The sequence below is a fragment of the Triturus cristatus genome, chromosome 3_2, assembly GCF_964204655.1.
Source record: "Triturus cristatus chromosome 3_2, aTriCri1.1, whole genome shotgun sequence".
NCBI lineage: Eukaryota > Metazoa > Chordata > Amphibia > Caudata > Salamandridae > Triturus > Triturus cristatus.
This window is the reverse complement of record NC_140584.1, coordinates 283,469,041-283,489,264: the sequence shown is the minus strand read 5'-3', so window position 1 is coordinate 283,489,264 and position 20,224 is coordinate 283,469,041. Positions and strand designations below refer to the sequence as shown.

Sequence of the window (20,224 nt, the reverse complement as noted above, 5' to 3'; positions counted from 1 at the left end):
CTTTTCTGCACTGGGTGTGTCCTTAGAAATACCTTTTAAAATCCTGAAACCACTAAAACTAACATTAGGATGATTAAAAGTCATGACCATATACTTTAAACCAACAATAGTCCATTTCTAGTCTGTGTTCATTGACATACGTGACGGAAATTCAGTTTTCAGAAACATTCCCATATAAAAGATGATTTTATCATTGGCGAGTAGGAACAGCTTCCTATGTGCTTCTCTATAGTCTCTCGTGGCAAGCCTTTTAATTAGGGAAAGTAAAATTATTTTAGTGTAAAAAGAGTAAAAACCACAGGGGGTGGAGTCTAAATTATCCTGAAATCCTGAGGAAGCATAACATATATTTCACTGTATCACCCTAAATTAGAACAACAGACATCTCTCCCATCACCCCAAAGGTTTTGTTAGATACATCGCCATTATTCTGTCTACTCGTAAATTCATATACGCTGCTACACTTGACTTTAAGACCTCAGTTGCCGATTTGTCAGCCTTGCGAGAATTGTACAGAGCCATTTGAAGCGCCTTTTTATTAACATTTGGTGGTCCTTCCGGATTTTCAAATAAGTGATGTTATCCTACTTTCTGTAGGCGAGATTCCATGGTTGCCAGCCACAGAATACACTTTCCCTTTTCACAGACGAGACCGTCTCGAATACATCTTTTGTGAGACTTGCCTCTGTGTTCCTACATAGGGCATGCCATAAAAGTGGGGGTCCGGCATATATATAATCCTCAATAAACAGGATAGTCAATTCACTATGGGAAATAAAATTAGATGTAGAGATGGGCACCCCTAAAACTCCTCTACAAAATCCTGTTTTCTTCCACTTAAATTGAATTGCACTAGTTAATATCTCAGACCTCTGGCCCGTATGTGGCTATTGATCTGCACTGCATTTTAAAAATCTGCAGGAGAGGAAGAAGAGCTCCTCCCTTCCTCTGAAAACTAAGCAGCGAATGAACTGCACTTAATAAATTATTGCTGCTTCGTAATAGGTTTGGTCCATGAACCATATCTGTGAACGTTATTCCCAGATATGAAAAAGTGCAAGTGCATTTTAGAGAGACCTGCCCCTTCTTAAGTGTTTCCAGGCTCAGTTTCTTCGGGCCACAGGACATCATATAATATTGATTAAAAATGGTGTGCAGATCTAGGGATTTCATAAAATTTACAAATCAAAACACTAGCTGTCGTAGAGCTCTTGGGGTACATTCCATTAAAACTGCGTCATCAGCATACAACAGCGACAGAAGGAAAAAGTCCTTAACTTTGGGGAGCTCAGGGGTAATGGCAAGTAAAAATGGATGACGATCATTTATATATAAAATAAATAAAAGTAGGGCAAAAACACATCCCTGTCTTACTCCCCTGAAGATTCCGATTACCGCTGACACCGCCCCTTCGGTATTTGTTCTTATTCTAGCTTTCATGTCTGTGCAAATAGGCTATAAAGTGCACCAGTGCTGCATCCATACCAAGGGTTAAAAGAATAGACCACAGTTTTGAATGGTTTATACTGTTAAACGCTGTGATCAGGTCCATGAATGCCAGATATATTTGGGAGTTTTGTGCTATTGTACATTTGCCTATCAAAAGATTAGGATTGAGACATAGTTCTACCGTACCAAGTTTTGATCTAAAGCCATATTGACATTGATTAAAAATTTCTATCTCAGTTGCCCATTCTTAAGTCCGATTATAAACGGCTCTTCCCAGAATTTTTAGTGGTGTGTCAATTAATGAGATTGGTCTGTAACATCTTGGATCCAATCGGTTTCCCTTCTTAAAAACTGGTAGTATTATTGAAGTTGACCATGTGCTTGGTACGGAAGAGTATCCTAAACTGTTAAAAACATTTGATAGTAACGGGGTCTAGAAACCTGGGTTATATTTAAGATCAATGGGTACCCCATACATGAATATTATTATCAGCAGAGGTTTAAATACTACTTTCTAGAAATATGCAGAAATAGTGCAGGGGAAAAAAGCAACAACTTAAAATCTTACGTCTGTGAAATTTAATTTAATGTTTTACACATAGCATATATATTTAATTGAAATTCTCGTGTGGGGTAAAAGGATCATTAAATATCACGTCTTGGGGTAATGTTCAGTAGAAGCATAGAAGTGAATGTATAGACCAATGGTAGACTGGTTTCTACCAGCAGTGATGTGTGAAAATTCAGAACATTTAAGAAAACAATTTTGAATAAACATGACTAATGATCACTGCTCCTCCACTTAATCTAACCCATTCGCTCACACCCCTTAAACAATTGTACAATGGACGAATGCCTAACCTTGATACCTTCTCTGCCCTCCTAGCACCCAAGTTATTCCTACAAAACTTAGTCCATCTTTAGCAGTGGGCATACAGTGAAACGTTATTATTAGGAGGAGGCACATAGGAGGTCAGCCTTTAGATAATGCAGAGCGAATGAGCAGTTTTCTGCCTCAATGGGGCACTTTCTGACCTACGTAAGAATCCCTAGTAGTGTACCATGATTTACAAAGCACTGTCACTATGTGATTCATCTCACTGACACCTCAAAACCTACTTCCCTCCCATCATCCCTCCTGCCACCCACTTCATGTCCTTTTCTTCACTCCCTCCCTGTTGTGAAATGCCTAATGTAGGTTGCCTATAAATCTAGTGAGATACCAATGTCTTGGGCAATACCTGCTTCACCCACAAGAATCCTTTTTTATTGTATCTGCCTTACCCAAGTTTTCTCTCTCACTTTGTGCTTTTAAATGATCTTAAAGCGCTGTACAAATAAGCAATGTGACTTCTTAAGACCGAGACAACAACTGAAGTCTCTTTGCTCTAAAAGTTTAAGTTAACAGTTTATTTAAGTTGAACCACTAATATGTTTCTCTCTCTCTTCCTCTTTGTGTCTCGATGAGTAACTCTCTTATCAACTTAAAATTTCCCTTGGTCTTTGTCACTTTCTCTGGGTGTCTATTTTAGGCTTCTTTCAGTCGCTCTCTCTTTCTCTCCAAGTCTCTCTTTTAGTGCCTCCTTCTCTAGATCTCTTTTAAGGTTGTAGTGGGCACGTGCAGAACACCAAACAGTTCGAAATTCTCTGCCACAAAGTGCATCATTCTCTTGTCCCAGAGCAACAAGCCCTTCTGCATCCTTCCGAGCCCTTCCTTTGTTCCTCATCCTACAGCCACTTAACACTTCTTCCCCCCCTTAGGGATTGGCCTACTCATACTTCCTCCTTCAGATCCATTGAACAGAATGGAGCATTTTTTTTTCCTTGCTGACAAAAAGCAATATATCCTTTGTGCACTTTCTTTAATTAGTATTGCACAATATCAATGTATTCACAGCACCAAGAAAACATGAGACAAGATGCTATTAAAATGTGTGTTATACTTTAATATACAAGGCTAACTTTATAGACTTAATGGAAGGAGATATATTCTGGCAAAAAATGGTCTATCTTTTCACTGCCATTTGATGGATACTTATTCTATCTCTTTGGTTAGAGGGAATGAGCTGCTCGGTACCCTGGCTGTTATTCGTTGGTGGGTGAGGGATGCGATAATTGCAGCTTTGACCCATTGACCCATTTCACCCCATCACTTTAAATAGCGAGTCACAACTCTATTATGGAAAGAAACAGGCGTTATGTAATGAGAACATGCATTTGTATTTCGAATGTCAAAGGAAAGACACACATAGGACTGTCAGGGCTGCAACTCTTCTCCCAGGAGAAATACCTTGTTATTGTGGCTGAAGGTCAGGCCAGCAGCCCCAGCCCAGCCAGCCTAGACAACAGAACCTGACCGGGAGGGGCGAGGGGTGCTAAAGCCCGCTCAGCCCACCGGTAGTCGCGCGCCTGATAGAGAGCGCCGTTTTATTCGTTGGGGCATGGCACAAAGTACAGATCATCTAAAGGTCTGCGCACGTGCCCTCCCTGGGCTGTATACAGGGCAGCACTCTGTGCCTGCGGGGGCGCACCAAGGGTGCCGATGGTGCCTGCGCTCATAGTCTGACTGGCCGGAGACGCACACGAAGCACCCCGGGAGGCATACACGCTCCCCACGAGCTGTACACAAAGTAAGCCGTGAGAGGGCGCGGGAGGAGTGGTACCTGCGCGCGTCTGCACGAGGCAGCTTCCTGTGCAGTGAGGGCTGCCACGCACAGCTGCGCGCACAGCTCTCTAGCGCTCAGGCGTCCTCGAGGGCAGCTCCGTGGCTTTGAGTGGATTTACCTTTCGTTTCTTCCATTAAGGATTTCTTTTGGTTCTCCGTATAATTTGAAAAGGGCTTCTGTGATGGAAAGGAAGAGACAGAGGAATCAGCGCGGGAAAGGCAGGAGGATTGCACGCACCATGGAACTGGAGACTGGTGTTTGCCAAACAATAGAATGAAAGGGTCCATGGAGAAGACAAAGTGCTCCGGAAAACGAAAACAATGCAGAATATAAATAAGTAACAGAAGAAAGAACAAGAAGCAACTGAATGAAGCATAGATAGAAAAATGGGAGTCTTACAAAAAGAAAACAAGCGATAAAGAAAGTGCGAAAAAAGAAGGAGAGGGGACAAGAAAAAACAAGACAAGCCCGGCGGAGCGTGGCGCGCGCGCTTGGTGGGGGAGCGCATTCCAGGCGGGGGAGCAGACCCTTTGAAGTGCGATGCCAAACGGATTGCATGGCGGCACGATGCGCGTGATTGTGCGCATGCTCGCCATGCAATACGCTTTTCGGAGCACTTTTGGGAGCCTCTTACAATAATCTCGCTTTGCGATCGCTTACGCGATAGCAAGGCGAGACCTAAAAAATGAGATGTGGCCACATAAAATTTGTAATAACAGGTTGCGATCTTGGTAAGCAGTACGTTATGTGATGAGCAGCACCTCATATCTGATGTTTTACACTCTTGCTACGTTTAAAGAGGCGGATTTACCAAGACTTTGTGCTGCTGCAAAGTGTCACAAAGTATCAAAAGAGAAACCTTTTTTACCTTTTTTTGCACTGGAAAAGTCCCCCTTTGTCAGAGCAAATAGCGCTTTGCGCTGCATTGCACCACTTTGCATGAAGGGGGTGTTAAATCAGTGGTACTTGGGTGTTCCTGCACAAGCACCCATGGTTTCGGACGGAAGGCCCTAAAACTGTCAGAGCAGGCTTGGCGACTCCTTGCGACAGTCACAAAAATATGTTCATGCTGCGCTCTACAGCACACATACAATGTGTGAAATATTTAAAAACGTGTCTAGGCATAAGGTTCTGTACTGGAAGGATATACCTCCAGTACAAAACCTATGCTAGACATCACGTGCACACCTTTGCATCATGGTGCACAGGTGTGTGTGTGGCACTAGGCAGCCTGTTTACGCAGCAGGGGAAGACAGCAGCTTGCTTCCCCCTTAGGTTGCTGGGCTGCACTGCAATGTATTTTAGGATATCTACCCCCTAGTGGTTATGGTGTGTCCAAATGCAATCTGAGTCCAGGGGGATATTTACAATAAAATGTCAGAGCGCGGTGTTACTCCAAAATTGGTAATGCCGCGCGCCAAAATTTTTCTAACACAGGGATGTGCCGTATTTGCAAAAACACGGCACACCCCCGTGTTTCCCCTAATGCTGGTGCTAAAAAAGTTGCCTAGCACCAGTACAGGAACCCTTGTGCCATGTTGCAAGGGTGCCTGTACTGCAGAGGCGATTGTTTATGTGCAGGAAGGGACACCTTCCTGCACATAAACAATCTTTAGAGGCGATTTAAGTGTGCTGCAGAATGCAGCACACACAGAAAGAGCAAAATACGGGGACATGTAAATAATTTCTCCTCGTATCGCCATCCTAAGACCAGGTTTTACCTGGCCTTAGTTTTTGCCACTGCCCCATCCTTGTAAATATGGGACAGCGTCAAAAAGCAATGGGTGTTACAGTGGAACGCCCATTGCTACACCAATTGCACCCCCTTTTACGCTAAGTGTAGTGTGAAAAGAGGCCTTATTTACAAAACGGCAGCCACATTAAGTAGCTCAACGCCGCTTTGTAAATAAGGAGAAAGGGATATCGCCACCAGAACATCACTAAAAGTGACGTTCTTGTGGCAATACCCCTTTGTAAAAATGGCCCCTGATCCCCAATCCTTTAACGAAAAAATATGGGGAGGGAATACATTATATACAATCATGAGTCAGCTATATGTGTGGGTTCACATTACTTATACAGTACCAAACCTCTGGGAGAGAGAGTCACATGCTGCCATTAACGTGCAGCTCTACACAACGTTTTTATAAACCTTGCATCAGCAAAGTAGGTGGAAAATATTATTTTATTGTATTTATTTTTATTTAATTGTAAGGCAGGGTCTATGGGAGGCACACACGTTTTTTTAAGCAAAGTTAGGTAAAGTTCAATCATTTTTACTGGATATAAAATCAATTGAAACAGAGAGGCGAACAATTTACAGTTAAAGTGGAAAACATGTAAACAATGTCATAGCACAAACCCGTGACATGAGCCGAGCAAAGGAAAAATAAGCTAAAGGTTATGAGCAATGACAGATCAGTCACATAGGAGTGGGGTGATGTTGACTCATCTCAAATGCAAGCTCAAAGCATGGCCATGTTGCACCAAGGCAGCGAGTTGAGCCCTCTTCATGTGGGACACAGTGGGGGGATGGTGAATCACTTTCCCAAAGATCTCCATCATTTTTAAAAGTGTGTCCAAATGGTTCACTACACACCACTATTTTGGGAATAAACTGCCTAAAAAACAATATGTTTTGCTAGCAGTTCTTGAATTATAGAAATAGTTCAGAGTCTGGCAAAGTAACCAGGAGCACTAGTTCTCCGCGGTATAAAATCACATCTGTATCTGTAAGGAAACTGTGTGCCCCTAACTCACAGTGGTCCATTCACAGCTGAAAGCAGCCTCTTGTCCTCCTTAGACTGCCCTTTGGTATCCTACCACTGCACTGGCTACTACTCTACTTGTCTTAGAGGTCATGAAGCCCTCACCAGGCACAAAAAGGGAAACCAGTTTAACTTCTCTTAGTTTCCAACCCTTTATCCGCTAGACCCTCAGCAGCTGGATTGACCCATGCGAAGTACATGGGTGTGCACACCTGCCCCGAGTGCCCAACTGCATGCAAATCATAACTTTTTGTTTGGCCCTGGCATCGTGATAATCTAATGTGTATGCAGAGGCCTGGGCCTGTCCCTTGTAGTGTGAGGTCCAAAACCTGAGCTGTCATCTGGAGATCCACCATGCATGCCCTCATCGCAGAAGAAGGACTACTGTCCATGCCCGGAGTAAGTTAGATAAAACTGCGTTGGCAGCATACCACGTTGTGTGAATCTTTAGTGTGACCAGACTTTTTTGTCTGTCAGGAAACAGTGTGGTCTATTGAAAACTCTGGTGTAAAGTGTCACTTTAATGTGAAGCCTAGACCTTGCCTTGACACTCTGGGACATATTTACAAGCCCCTATCGCCACAGGAGCGTCACTTTTTATGACGTTCCTGTGGTGATAAGCCCTTCACCTTATTTACAAGATGGCGTTAAGCCACTTAATGTGGCTTAATGCCGCCTTGTGAATAAGGACCCCTTTCACGCTGCACTTAGCATGAAAGGGGCTGGCAATGGGTGTTGCGGTGGGCGTTCTGCCTCCACACCCATTCCTTTTTTACGCTGTCCCCTATTTAAAGGGTGGCGTAAATATGGGGCAGCGCCAAAAATAAGACCAAGGAAAACCTGGTATTAATCTGGCAAAAAGAGGAGAAATTATTAATTTCTCCTCATTTTTGCTGTTTAGGTCTCGCCTGGCTATCGCGTAAGCGATCGCTCAGCGAGACTCTAGTAAGGGGCTCCCAATAGTGCTCCCAAAAGCGGATTGCATGGCGAGTACGCGCACAATCACGTGCATCGTGCCGCCATGCAATCCACTTTTGGGGAAGCGCTTCAGGCCACTGGCGCATGCACTGGCGACGGGCGTGCGGTTACGCGCACAATGACGAACAGAGGCGCCATATGGCTTTCCTCTCTCGTCATGGTGCGCGCACATCGCACACCACTCGACAGCCAGCCTGCTTTCATTTTTGCGCCTCAACGCTCCTCCCCCACCACAGAGCGCGTCTCGCGGCCGCGCGTCACTAATGATCTGGAGTCCAGAAGAAGGAATTGCCCAGCAATGAGATTGTCTGCAAGATCTTCTTTCCCTCCAGGAGGCATCGTCTGCTACATGCAATTTTTCCATAAACGATCTCTCCTCTAGGACCATGCCTCCCCCTCTCCTTCCGCCCCCGCAGCCTCTCGTCCTTTTCTCCTTACTCCTCCACTCTGTTTTCCTAAACCCTCCCTGTTCAGCTTTCTTCTCTCTTTCTCCCGTCTCCGCGCTGCCTCCTTCCTCCGCGCTGCCTCTCTCCGCACCCCCGTCCTTTTCACCCACTCTCTTTCGCCTGTTTGACAAACGTTTTAGTGAAGCAGTTTCACTCGGCAGAGCTTCAAAAACACTGCACATTTCTGTGAGAAATTGGCGGTATCGAAGAGCTGCGAATGCGTTCTTAGTTGTTGTTTTCTGTGTTTTTAAACTACACCTTAACGGTACTTCTTTTGTTATCGGCCCGAGAGGATGAAACGCGGAATGGACTCACTCAGGTTTCTAACCTGTGGCATGCAGCTTATGCTTAGGTTTCAGCTGCAGGCGCATTAGCCCTTGGGAGTAGCTTGCATGCACCGATGTGATATGCATTGCACGCACAGGGGTGCAGAGGCGCAACTAGAGCCAAATTTCGGGGGGGGGGCTAAGAAAAGATTTCGGGGGGGGGGCTGAATGTTTTAAGCCATAGGCAGAGTGGAACTGCAGGGGCTCTTAGAAGGGGTGAAACAACAGCGAGGCCTCATTAACATGCAAATGGTCTTTTAAAGACCTGTGAAGTGCTCGGTGCGGCTGTGTGTGCGCCGGGAAGCGGTCTCATCCCGGGTGCCATACACGACGGGGGGGGGGCTGAAGCCCCTTGAGTCCAATGGGTGTTGCGCGCCTGCAGGGGTGTTACAGATTCCCCATCTCTAGCCTTGAGTTAATTGACAGGCAGCCGGGTGCCCAGGGGTACTGGGCCCTGCTGGCCAGTGTTGGGGATTCTGCAGGCAGGTGGTACGACAACCACAGGCACATGTGAGGGAGCATGACGCCAGGCGTGCGGTTCAAGGTTACACAAGTGTACAACACCGCAGCAAGCAGACACATGAGAACAAGCCAGGGGGGTGCTTCTGTCCGGGATGTTAGCCCCCGCACTCCACTTTGGTACAATTAGTTCTAAAGCAGATGTTTTCCATACTCTGTTACCTAAAGTGCCTAATCGCGGAATGTGTGCATACTAAGTCCCAGCTCAGTTAATTTACACACTGCCTGATCTTGGGCACACGTGAAAAGTGATTAAATGCTATGGTTGGGGCTAGAGAGCCATACGCTAAATGACTGTCAAGTCACTCCATGCCAGGGTCTCCGTTACAGGGGGTTGTTGGCGTGTCGCCCACCAGACACTGTCCATCGTTGTCAACAGCTACCTAAACTATGTCATAATGGTGCCGAAATGTGTATTTGAAGCCATGGAAGCCGGCTCTGAGAGACCAGGCCAGCAAATCCTAACCTAGGGTTCGCAGACCTCCAGGGCTCATTTAGCCCTACTCGGGGGGGGGCCCACGACTGATTAGAAAATGAAATAATATTAGAAGCTTAAAGTATGGACATATAAAAAAGCGAAATTCAAAACTGTGAAACGCGCTGGAAATGTGAGAGAATTTGACATTGAAGGATATGAATGAAGATGGTAGCCTTCTCTTGAACTGTGGAACCAGCACAGGGACCGGGGATGTTGTCCGAGGATGGAGGCCTCCACTGGAGCACTGGTGTGCGCCACAAACCGAGCACGAACTGGGAGCCAATACACGACATTGTGTCCTGGAGTCTAGCATATCAGTTCATCCTTCAGAAATAAAATTACAGTTTGAAAAGTTCTAACCATTCCATTAAAATTACGATTTCAGCTTGAATATTTCAAAAACTCCAACCATTGCATCAACACATTCAGATTCCGGTTTCTGCATGTTTTGTGTTTGTAAACTAAATAAAACATTTCATAGCTTTTTTATTTGACGTATCCTTGTTTCTATATCTTTGTGTGTTGTTTGGGGTTCAAGACATAGAAATAGCTTAGGTGCGGTGTCTCCGCCTTCCAGTAGTGATTTACTGAAAGCGCCAAGCCAATGGGCTGGGCGCTAGAGGTGGAATTCCAATTCTTTTTCCAATGGAACAGACAAGGGGTGGTGCTTCCTGCACATCTAAAGTATTGCTGTGTAGGAAACGCAGACACACAAAGCGGAATAAAACAGAACCAGTACCCAGACCCTTTTAAGAGAGGGGGGTGGTGAACCCCCAGAGCTGTATGAGGGCCCTATACTGTCACGGGCTTGAAGGGTGTCACCCACCACAAATACCTAACTTCACTCTGCTTGGAGATACCGTCGGCTGAAAGGCATACTTACATCAAACCATTGCATTCTGGGAGTTGTAGTCCTGATTCATATCAATGAACCAGTTTGACTACAGTTTCAAATTACAATGGTTTGATGGAGGGAAAAGCTGGAAAGAAACATCAGGTGTCCGAGGACGTCGAGTCGGTCAGTAGCCTCAGGTCCGATGCTTCAGACTTTATTCAGGCTTTACTGGGGCAAAACAAAAACGCAATATTGTAACGTGAAAACATCAGTTTGTGAGGGACAGCTTCCACTGAGTCAGTGCCAGACGGGCTGGCCTGTCAGCTCAGTGTGTGGGCCGTTTTTTTGGGAGTTTGTGGACCCCCTTTATGGTCTGGTGGACTGTTTTTTTACTGTTGATTTTACTAATATTAAAACGAGCATCTGCAGTAAGCTCAAATGCCTGGATCCTTCCACACCTTGTAAAACACTTATACAGGGTGTCTTTGCAAGTTCAAAACTGCCCCAATTTGCAAGCATGGGACACTTTTTAGGTTTCTAATTCACTAATGGGGCTTCACCTATTTATTTGGAGCCGGGGCCTAATTCTTGTCCCAGTCTGACGAGGGGGTCCCAAGAACTCATGCCTGTCCCCTGGAGTCCCTCTAGGGATGTCACTTTGATGCTCCGACTGGGTCCCAAAACCAGCTCAATGTAGACAGGAAGCGGGTGCACAGGTCTGCTGTCCCTTGTAGGCTTCCGTCCCTGCATTACACACATTCACAAGGATTTGCAGACAGAGTGCTGTCTTAAGAAAAATAATTTTTACAATAATTGCAGTACTATTGGAGCAGCATTTTGGGGATGCCCTGCAGCGGCAGCTTTATGCCCCGAGGAGGGTTACATGGAACACAGCCCAAAGGCTTGATTTAGTCGCCAATGCAGCACCGACCCCCAGCCTATTAGCCCCCTCGGGCCTATTGCCTGTATAGAGCGCCAGGCTGCTCCTCGAAGCTATGCTCACGCTATAGGAGTTACCTACAGAACTGCATGGAAGTGATGCATTTACTTTCTGTGATCAGCAAGTCAGGACTGAGGTGAACCGTGTGCTAATGCCCCAGAGGGCCAGAGCAGCAGGAGGGTAACCAGCCCCTGGGATCCAGCCCTCCCGGGGTCAGAACTGGAGTGAAGTTTCAACAAGCATTGGCATAGCCAATAGGTCTCGCCTTTGGGACCTTATAAGTGTTTAGCCATGCAACAGTTGATGGTGTTGCACCAAGGATATTGTGCTGCATAACTAAATATTTATAAGGTCCCAAAAGCGAGACCTATTGGCTATGCCAATGCTTGTTTTATGTGTGCTGTATCATGCAGCACACATAGACACAGAAACTCCTCATTTTTTAATTATTGCTCATGTGCAGGAAGGCAGCACACGAGCAATCATTAAAACATGACGAGTTGCAACTTCTAAAAGTGCTGCATTCTACAGCACACATAGAAGCTACAAATCGCAATTAGTGATTGTTTATGTGCAGAAAGGAACACCTTCCTGCACATAAACAATAATTCCCTGCAACGCAGGAACCCATGCAATTTGGAGCAAGGGTGCCTGCGTTGGTGCTAGGCAGCTGAATTGAACGCCAGCAGTAGGGGAAACGCAGGGTTGCGCCATATTATTGTAAATACGGCGCATCCCTGCATTTTCAGAATGGTGGATAGCGGCGTTAGCAATTTTGGCTTTCCGCTATTCTCTTGTTAATATGCCCCTCTGTGTCTGTTGAGTATGTTTATGTGCAGTGTGTGTAGCACATGTATGCCAGTACATGTATAGTAGTGAGGGTGTAAGTACTGGGACCAGTGAGATCCACTTTGGATAGGCCCTGGTTAGCCTGGCACATGTTAGAGGGTGGCTACCGCTCCCTCAGGCACTGAAAGTGTACTGACTACTTTCTTGTATTTGGCAGATTAGGATCCAGACACTGACGTGAGGTAGGATGGAGACAGAGCTACCCAATTCAATAAGGTCCTTAATAGGCCGGCCCTTTTTTATCTGTCCCTGATTACTGCTTCAGAAAGGCTAATAACTAGGTGCACAGATCTAACTTAATTGTGCCCTTGTTTTGGAATACCCCTTCTTGGAGTAAGAATCGATCCTACTGGTTGTGAGAGCCAATAACTTGCACAAAGGCTGAGTCTGAGGAGCAACTCAACCTGGTTCTGAAACCTTAGACAATGGATCCTTGTCCCACGTCTGGAAGAGGAGTTCAAAAGTTGAACCAAAATCACAATCCTTTTTCCAATTCCAAATTCTTGACTTAGGAAGGGACTGCTCCACAGTGTACCTGTGTGACCAGGGCTGGTGTCTGCATGACAGCCAGTCTCCCAGAGGTGACCTGTTTTGTGAAGGGGTCTGCCAGAGTGGGTCATGCTGTGAAGTACGTCAAAGCTTTAAATAGCCATGTATCATCATATTGTTTGGCAGCTGATCTTGTGTCCAAGAGAACGGTTTCGCTGCTGCAGACATGAGTCCCCTTGTCACTGGCAATGTGGAACCACTCATTGGCCCAGATGCCATAACTGCCAAAAAGAGACACCCACTGACGGCCAATCCAGAGGCCGCCCACTGTGTTCAATCACCCATCTGCACGCAGCCTGGGAGACCACTACTGCTGAAGACGAGTACTGCAGTGTAGGCCTGCTGTGCTGATGCTGCCCAGTGGCTGAGTTCCAAGTGAGTTTACTAGTGCGGCCCCCTGTAGTTCGAAGGGCTGCCGCCGCAGGGGCAGCTACACTGAATGCACCCACCCACACGATTTGAGCTGCACGTACAGTGTGCAAGTAAGTGCAGTGCCTAACTGTATTTGGAATGAGGGACTGGAAGTGCAGAAGAACTCTGCTGTACAAACTTAAGACTTTTCCTGGATGTACTTGAATTGGTGAAAGCTATTGTAACTGATTTGTGTATTTAGACATTGTGGTATTGTAAGTGAACTGCACCTGTGCCTAATCAATGCTCATGCTATACAGGGAGGGCTGTAGACATTGGGGAAACTCCAAAAGCAGGGAGAGGGCACCAAAAGGGTTAGGTGCCTCACTGAAGATCGGAAATAAGATTACAACCCTGTACCTGAAAACCATATTGAACGGTGCACTATTATGTTTTGCTGTGAGATTTAAGTACTTTCTTTTAAGTAAAAGCTAAGCACTAGGCTGGTCAATATGTCATTGTGTACATTGGTTGACTAGCGTTCTGAGCTCAGGTCCCCGCACTACCTTCCTGTCAAGCCTTTGATGCTCTTCCTCTCAACCCTGAGAGTCAAATGTGAGAAGGGTGTACTGGGCCCAGTAGGGAGAGTAGGACGGGCCCCAGGACACCATCGTGACTGATGCCCAGTAGTAACCCCTGTCTGCCAAATGTACACCATTGCCCCCTCCACCAACCCCACCGTGGTCTGACCGTGCTCTAGACAGCACCAGCTCCATTTCACCAAAGGTATTACTCACAAAAATGAAATGACATGTATTTAATAGGTGGAGTGAAATCTTTGGACATGGTAGGTGCTGCCAAAAAGCAGTCTGCTGGAGATATTGATAGTTTTCCCAATAGATTGATGCTCCCCAAAGGCTTACAGGGCTGGAATAGAGTTGGTCACATCCAGAGATTCAACAGAGTTAGTAACTTCAGGGACAGACCAGTGCCTTAACACGGCTCACCGGAGTGTGGGGGGGGAGGGGCTTGTCGGAGAAGAAAATAGTCAGTCAGTCATATGTTGGTGATAGATCATGAAGGCTGGTCCAGCAGTGGCAGTCAAATGTGCTATATTTTCCCCTCTGTTCCCCTTTTACAATCTCTCCCATCTCTATCAGAGCTGCAGTCTCTCCTCAGTCGAGTTCTTTGAGGAGGCTTTCAGTTGGCAAATTATGCGGAAATAAAATGGAATAAGTAATTGCCTCTCAAAGCTCCGGTGGGGTGGCAGAAAAATCAGTTACAAGTTAGGCACAGTTGCTACGTGACTGGTTCTCACAGCACCGACTCACCTTATAAACATACTTATAGAGAGCTAAATAAAGCAAGGCAGCACAGCAAGTAAAGTTGGTGCTCTGCGTTGCATGAAAGGGAGAGAGCAGAACAGAGCCATATCTAGCAAGATTTGGTACTGTTCTCCTCTCTGTCTGTATTGGCGCACTTTTGACTGCCATGCGCCAACTATGTTTTAAGGCATTTCCCCCTTTGTAAGTGTGCTGTGCAAGGAGAAATTAAAATATTTATCCTCATTATACCTGCCCCGAGAAGGAGCAGAATTCGGGGGCTCTACACCCTCGACCCTGGGCACTGCAACAAACACTGCCACCGTGCCAATCCATACTCCACGGTATGGACCTTTCACCTGCACCCACTGCCACTTCACCTGCCAAAGCACACACATCAGCCCACCGACCAGGCCCGCCCCAAATACACCATAGACACCACCTGAACATAAACTCCAACTCGCATGCGCCCTTCTCAACACACACTCACTATGCAATAACCACCGAGATTTGGGACTTCATCTCCACCCTCGCACCTGATGTCCTCTTCCTCACTAAGACCTGGGTCAACCCCACTTCTGCATGCAACATCACCACTGTAGTACCTAAAAGATACAAGATCACCTACTGCGACCGCATCAACATGCCTGGCAGAGGGATCGCCATCATACACAAGGAATACATCCAATGCACCACCACAAATGATGACATCATCCCAGCCATGGACCACCTCAATTTCCGACTACAAACAGAAAACAAAAACCACCATCAGGGGCACCCTTGCCTGCTGTCATCCAGGACCATATCCAGTCTTCTGCAACTTCATCGCCACCCCCCCCTCGCAATAGACTCCAACAACTACATTTTCCTCTGCAACCTCAACATCCATCTCGACGACCACAATGACATCAACATCACCAACTTCCTCAACAGCATGAACAACATTAGACATACCCAAATCTCCCACGACCCCATGCACACCGCAGGCCACAGGCTAGACCCCCATCTTTAACTCCAGCAACTGCGTCAGGTACAGCCACACCACGGAACTCACTTGGACCAACCACTTCATTGTCCACTTCAACATCACCGGCTCACAGACCTCTGCTCCCAGTCTGCCAAATGACCCCCACTGCAGCTGGAGCAAAGTCTCAAGGACACATGGATCAACATCATCTACCCCATCTCCTCCAACAACCTAGACCAAAACGACAGAAACTTCAGCAATTGGATCACCAACTTTCCCTACAGCATCGCTCCCATCGGCAACAACACCCACAGAAGATCCAACAAGCATATTATCTGATAAAGTGAAGACATCAGAACCGCTAAACAACACTGTAAACAGGAAAGAAGATGGCGCATCAGCAAGGACAAGACCGTCTTCAAGATAGTCCTCAAACTCTACCAAAGACTGTTGAGAGAATTAAAGAAACAGGCCTTAGCCTCATGTGTCGAATCAAGCTCTAATAACAGCAAAGATCTCTTCAACATTGTCAAAGAATTCTCAAACCCCTTAGCTGCAACAAACAACATTACCTCCTCACAGGAACTCTGCAACGGCCTTGCAAACTTCTACCACAACAAGATCAATAACATCTACAGAAACTTCAAACCCTAGCCCAAGACCACTGACTTCTTCAAGCAACACAACACAACGACCTCCCCACAGATATCCAACTGGCCGAATGAAGTCAGCTCACCCCACAGGACACCCCCTCCATCATGAACTCGGTCCACTCAGGAACCGCAAGAGACTCACGCTCTCACCACACCTACAACTTAGGCGAAGCAACTCAGCCACAAACTCACCACCTTGTTCAACACCTCAATTGCCACGGCCACCTTCCCCGGGGACTGTAAACATGCAAAAGTCAATGCCCTACTAAAGAAACCATCAGTAAAACCCAGCGAACTCAACAACTACCGACCAATCTCCTGTTCCCAGCCAAAGTACCAGAAAAAGCCAACAACTCTCCTCACACCTGGAATGGAACCTCCTACTCAACTCCTCCCAATCTGGATTCCGCAGCAACCACAGCACAGAGACAGCCCTCATTGCAGCAACCGATGACATATGAGCCCTACTCAACTGACGAGAGACTGCAGCTCTGATTCTCCTAGACCTGTCGGCTACCTTCTATACGGTCTCCGACCACACACTCATCGCAAGGCTGCACAACACAGGCATCCAAGGAGCAGCTCTCAGATGGATCACCTCTTTCCTCAGTGGAAGAACGCAAAAAGACTGACTTCCTCAGAGCTCATACCTACTGCTACCTCCACTGAGCACACTAGGAATCTAAGCATCATTCTGGAAAACAAGCTAACCATGATGAGTCAACTCCGCCTCCTCCTCCTGTTTCTTTAACCTCTGCAAGCTTTGTTAAGATAATCAAATGACTAGTCTAAAGCTCACCATCACCCAGGCCCTCATCTCTAGTCGACTGAACTACAACAACATTCTCTATGTAGGGATCGCAGCTCACCTCCTCCTCCGACTGCAGACCACACAGAACATCGCAGCCAGACTCGTCCTGGATCGCCCTAGACAAACCCACATCACCCCCTACCTCAGGGAACTCCACGAGCTCCCTGTACAGAAAAGATGCCAGTTCGAGCTCCTGACTCATGCATACAAGGCCCTATACAACTGTGGACCTGGCTACTTGAACCACCGCCTGAACTTCCATCAGCCCACTAGACACCTCTGATCCACGTCCCTTTCTCGAACCCTCACCGCCCGCACCCGACGTAGCAGATGCGGAGGTCGTCCTTCCCCTAACTAGCAGCGAACACATGAAAGGAGCTATCCTTTCATCTACTGACCTCCCCATCTCTTCCAGAGTTCCAAAAGTCACTGCAGGCCTGGCTATTCGGCTAGTCAACTAAACCATGCCAGCGCCTGGATACCCTCACGTATGACAAGTAGCGCTCTACAAATATAGGGATTGATTGTCCACATATCTTAGTAGAAAGGGCTCTGCTTCAAAATTCATGGGTGGTTGCAAGGGAACACCCATGCACCCTCCCCCCATGGAACACCCTTGACGCAAAGTCAAGGCTGTGCATTGCGCAGCTGTGCATTACTTTGGGTTACCTGAACTCAAATAACAATTTGTGTTGTATTGTAAATCCCACAATACTTAGTGTTAAAAAAGTAACACTTATTTTCCTCTTCTAATATCACTTTACAGATAAGCACTAGCCTGGCAAGATAACTCAGTGGGTTGAGTGTATACTGCAAATATCTCAATGTACCCCATAGGGGCAAACACAACACTAGGTTGACAAACTGATTGCCAATGAGTTCCGTAGTACCAAGACTTGTATGTAAGCACTGACATACAGCAGTTTGCACTTAGCATCACATCAAATAACACGTGAATTCACAGCTGGGCATTACACACCCGTGACGTTACTAGCGTACACACCTGAACCTCTCCTGTCCAGCTGTGTCCCAAAACTGCAGCTTGACCCGGCGGCCCGGCTCTACCTCCACAAACTGGACGTAAAAGTCGACGCCCACCGTCTGGTTGATGATGTCCAGGAAGACCCCCTCGGTATAGCGCTTGAGGAGCGAGGACTTGCCCACGGTGGAGTCCCCGAGGAGAATGATCCGGAACTGATAGTGCCAGAAGGAATCCATGGAGGGCAGAGTGAGACCGGACTGCGGGAAGGCGAGGGGCGGGAGGGAGTATGGAGGAAGCGCCTCTTGGCAGAAGGCCTCAAGCTTTGGAACGAATTCAAAAAAATAACAAAAATGTAACTTTGGACGGCGCCAGGTCGAGCAAATGGCATGAGGCGTCGACGACACCCGAGCAACAGCGTTCAGCCTCCTCGATAGGAATTTTGGATCAAAATTGGAGCGATCGTAGAAGGCTGGTTGGGGCATGCAACAGCCTGCTTCCGAATGGCCCTAGGAGACGACGTGCTGGGCCCACGTCTGGGCAGGCCTCCCCTGCACAGCAGTAGCACAGCCCGGCACCGAGATCCCGCCGACTCCAGCCGTCTGCACGGGACGACCCGGGGAGATGTTTATGGAAACCGCAAGAGGTGTGGACGAAAACCAGAACCATTGTTTATCGTAAACCTGACGTCAAGCGTGCCGAATCCCCGCCCTCTCCCTCAAAAGAAAAACACGCTATATATTCTTTATAGAAGCAAAAATTAGGCACCAAGATTTGCAAAACCGCGGCCCAGGCCCGGAAAGCACCAACAGAGAGAATTTATAGCCGAGTTAATGTACAACGTTTCCTCATTTCGAGAACGTCTCACTGCCTCAAGTAGGTCAGGGAGGACGCAGGCCTCGTGCTTCTGACTGAAAAGAAGGTCGAGAATGCTGTACCCACGCGCTGCTGCTTCCCCATCTCGGTTGGCATCGGGTTACAGAGGAAGCAAGCCAGGAACAATGTGTTTTCACCACCCAAGTATCGGCTTACCTCTTGGTTTCGAGCATTTGCACTTTCTTGTTGTGATAGAATACCCCCCTGTAAGTTTGGTAAAGTAAATTGATAACAGTACTCAGTGGGTTATCGCCCCTGCTGTGGAGATGTGTGCGTGTCTGTGTTCGTCCTGCAAATCTTACATTCTAGGGCCAGCAGGGCTTCGATTTGTTTATTGGCTACAGCCTGCGGGGTTGGTCACATTGGATACACATTTGAAGGGCTGCCACGGTTCCCAGGTCTATGCGTGATGTCCTGCTCCAATTCAGGTTTTTTTCTTTGAACTGTGGTACTTGTAGTCCAAATCTGCCCGCTTTAGCCCCCCTATGTTACTGTGAGTACATGGTATAAATGTAATTTACAACTACAATTACATAAGGATTTGGTACTCTGTGTTAATGTTCGTATTGGGGTTGATCAGGGCACAAGTCCTCAAAAAGAAGTGGCAAGTAACCAAGTTAGGCAGTATGCAAGTGACATGACGTGTGACATCGGGCACGTGATATCACAAGAAGTGACATCAGATCTTAAGACCTCACACACATTCAGCATCATTTAAGCGAATGACACAATTTAACAAGTGAGATTTTGCATAGGGTTGTGCCCAAAAAGTGACTCAATGCAAAACATGGGCCTCAGCTTTTTTTTTTTTTTTTTTTAAAGGCTGCCACAAATTGGCAACAAGGAGAAACTGGCAGTAAATAAGTTCTTGTGAAGTAACAAGCTGTATGCCTTTGTTCCCCCTTTACTGTATTTGTATTTGTATCTAGGAGGGAAGCTCAGATAGTTCCCAGCCAGGATACTCCCTCGAATAAAAGGAGGCCTGCTGGCTCCTTAAACTCGGTCTTTGTTTTGGGCCCATCTGGAATCTGAAATAACAAAGCCCTCTCGCCGCCTGCACAGCTCGGAAGTAAAGAAGTCAACACGGACACGCTGCTGAAGATGTCCCAGTGTCTGAAAATTCCACCAGACGAGTTGAGCATTTTTCAGTGCAGCCCAACTTCTTGGCAGGGTGGACAGCCTTAACCCTGTGAAAATAGTGGGTAGACGCTATCTTCCTGTGTGTACCCCCGACATGTGCCTCGGGGTTGATTGACCAAACGCAATACCACAAAGAAGTTATTGTCAGTTACTATGAAGGCGAGTGGATAAAGACTGGGCGTATCAGAAAGTAAAGTTTGCCTAACGGAGTTGTGCAAAGTTAAAATCTCATCAACTTCATGAAGTTATGTTAATTTTGCACTTCATCGGCAGGCGACATTTCCTGCAAATGAAAGTTTTTTGTGAGAGACTTTGCCAGAAA

General features: G+C 46.7%; 1 protein-coding gene across 1 annotated transcript in view; it reads right to left on the bottom strand.

Moving 5' to 3' along the window:
- Window positions 1-18,553, bottom strand: part of LOC146857154 (ras-related protein Rab-39B-like) — a 39,221-nt gene extending 20,668 nt beyond the window's left edge. Inside the window, exon 1 of the mRNA XM_085647633.1 lies at window positions 17,911-18,553. Coding sequence (XP_085503759.1) covers window positions 17,911-18,371 — 461 coding nt within the window. The 5' untranslated portion in view covers window positions 18,372-18,553. The remainder of the gene's footprint in view (window positions 1-17,910) is intronic.
- Window positions 18,554-20,224: the final 1,671 nt, after the last annotated feature.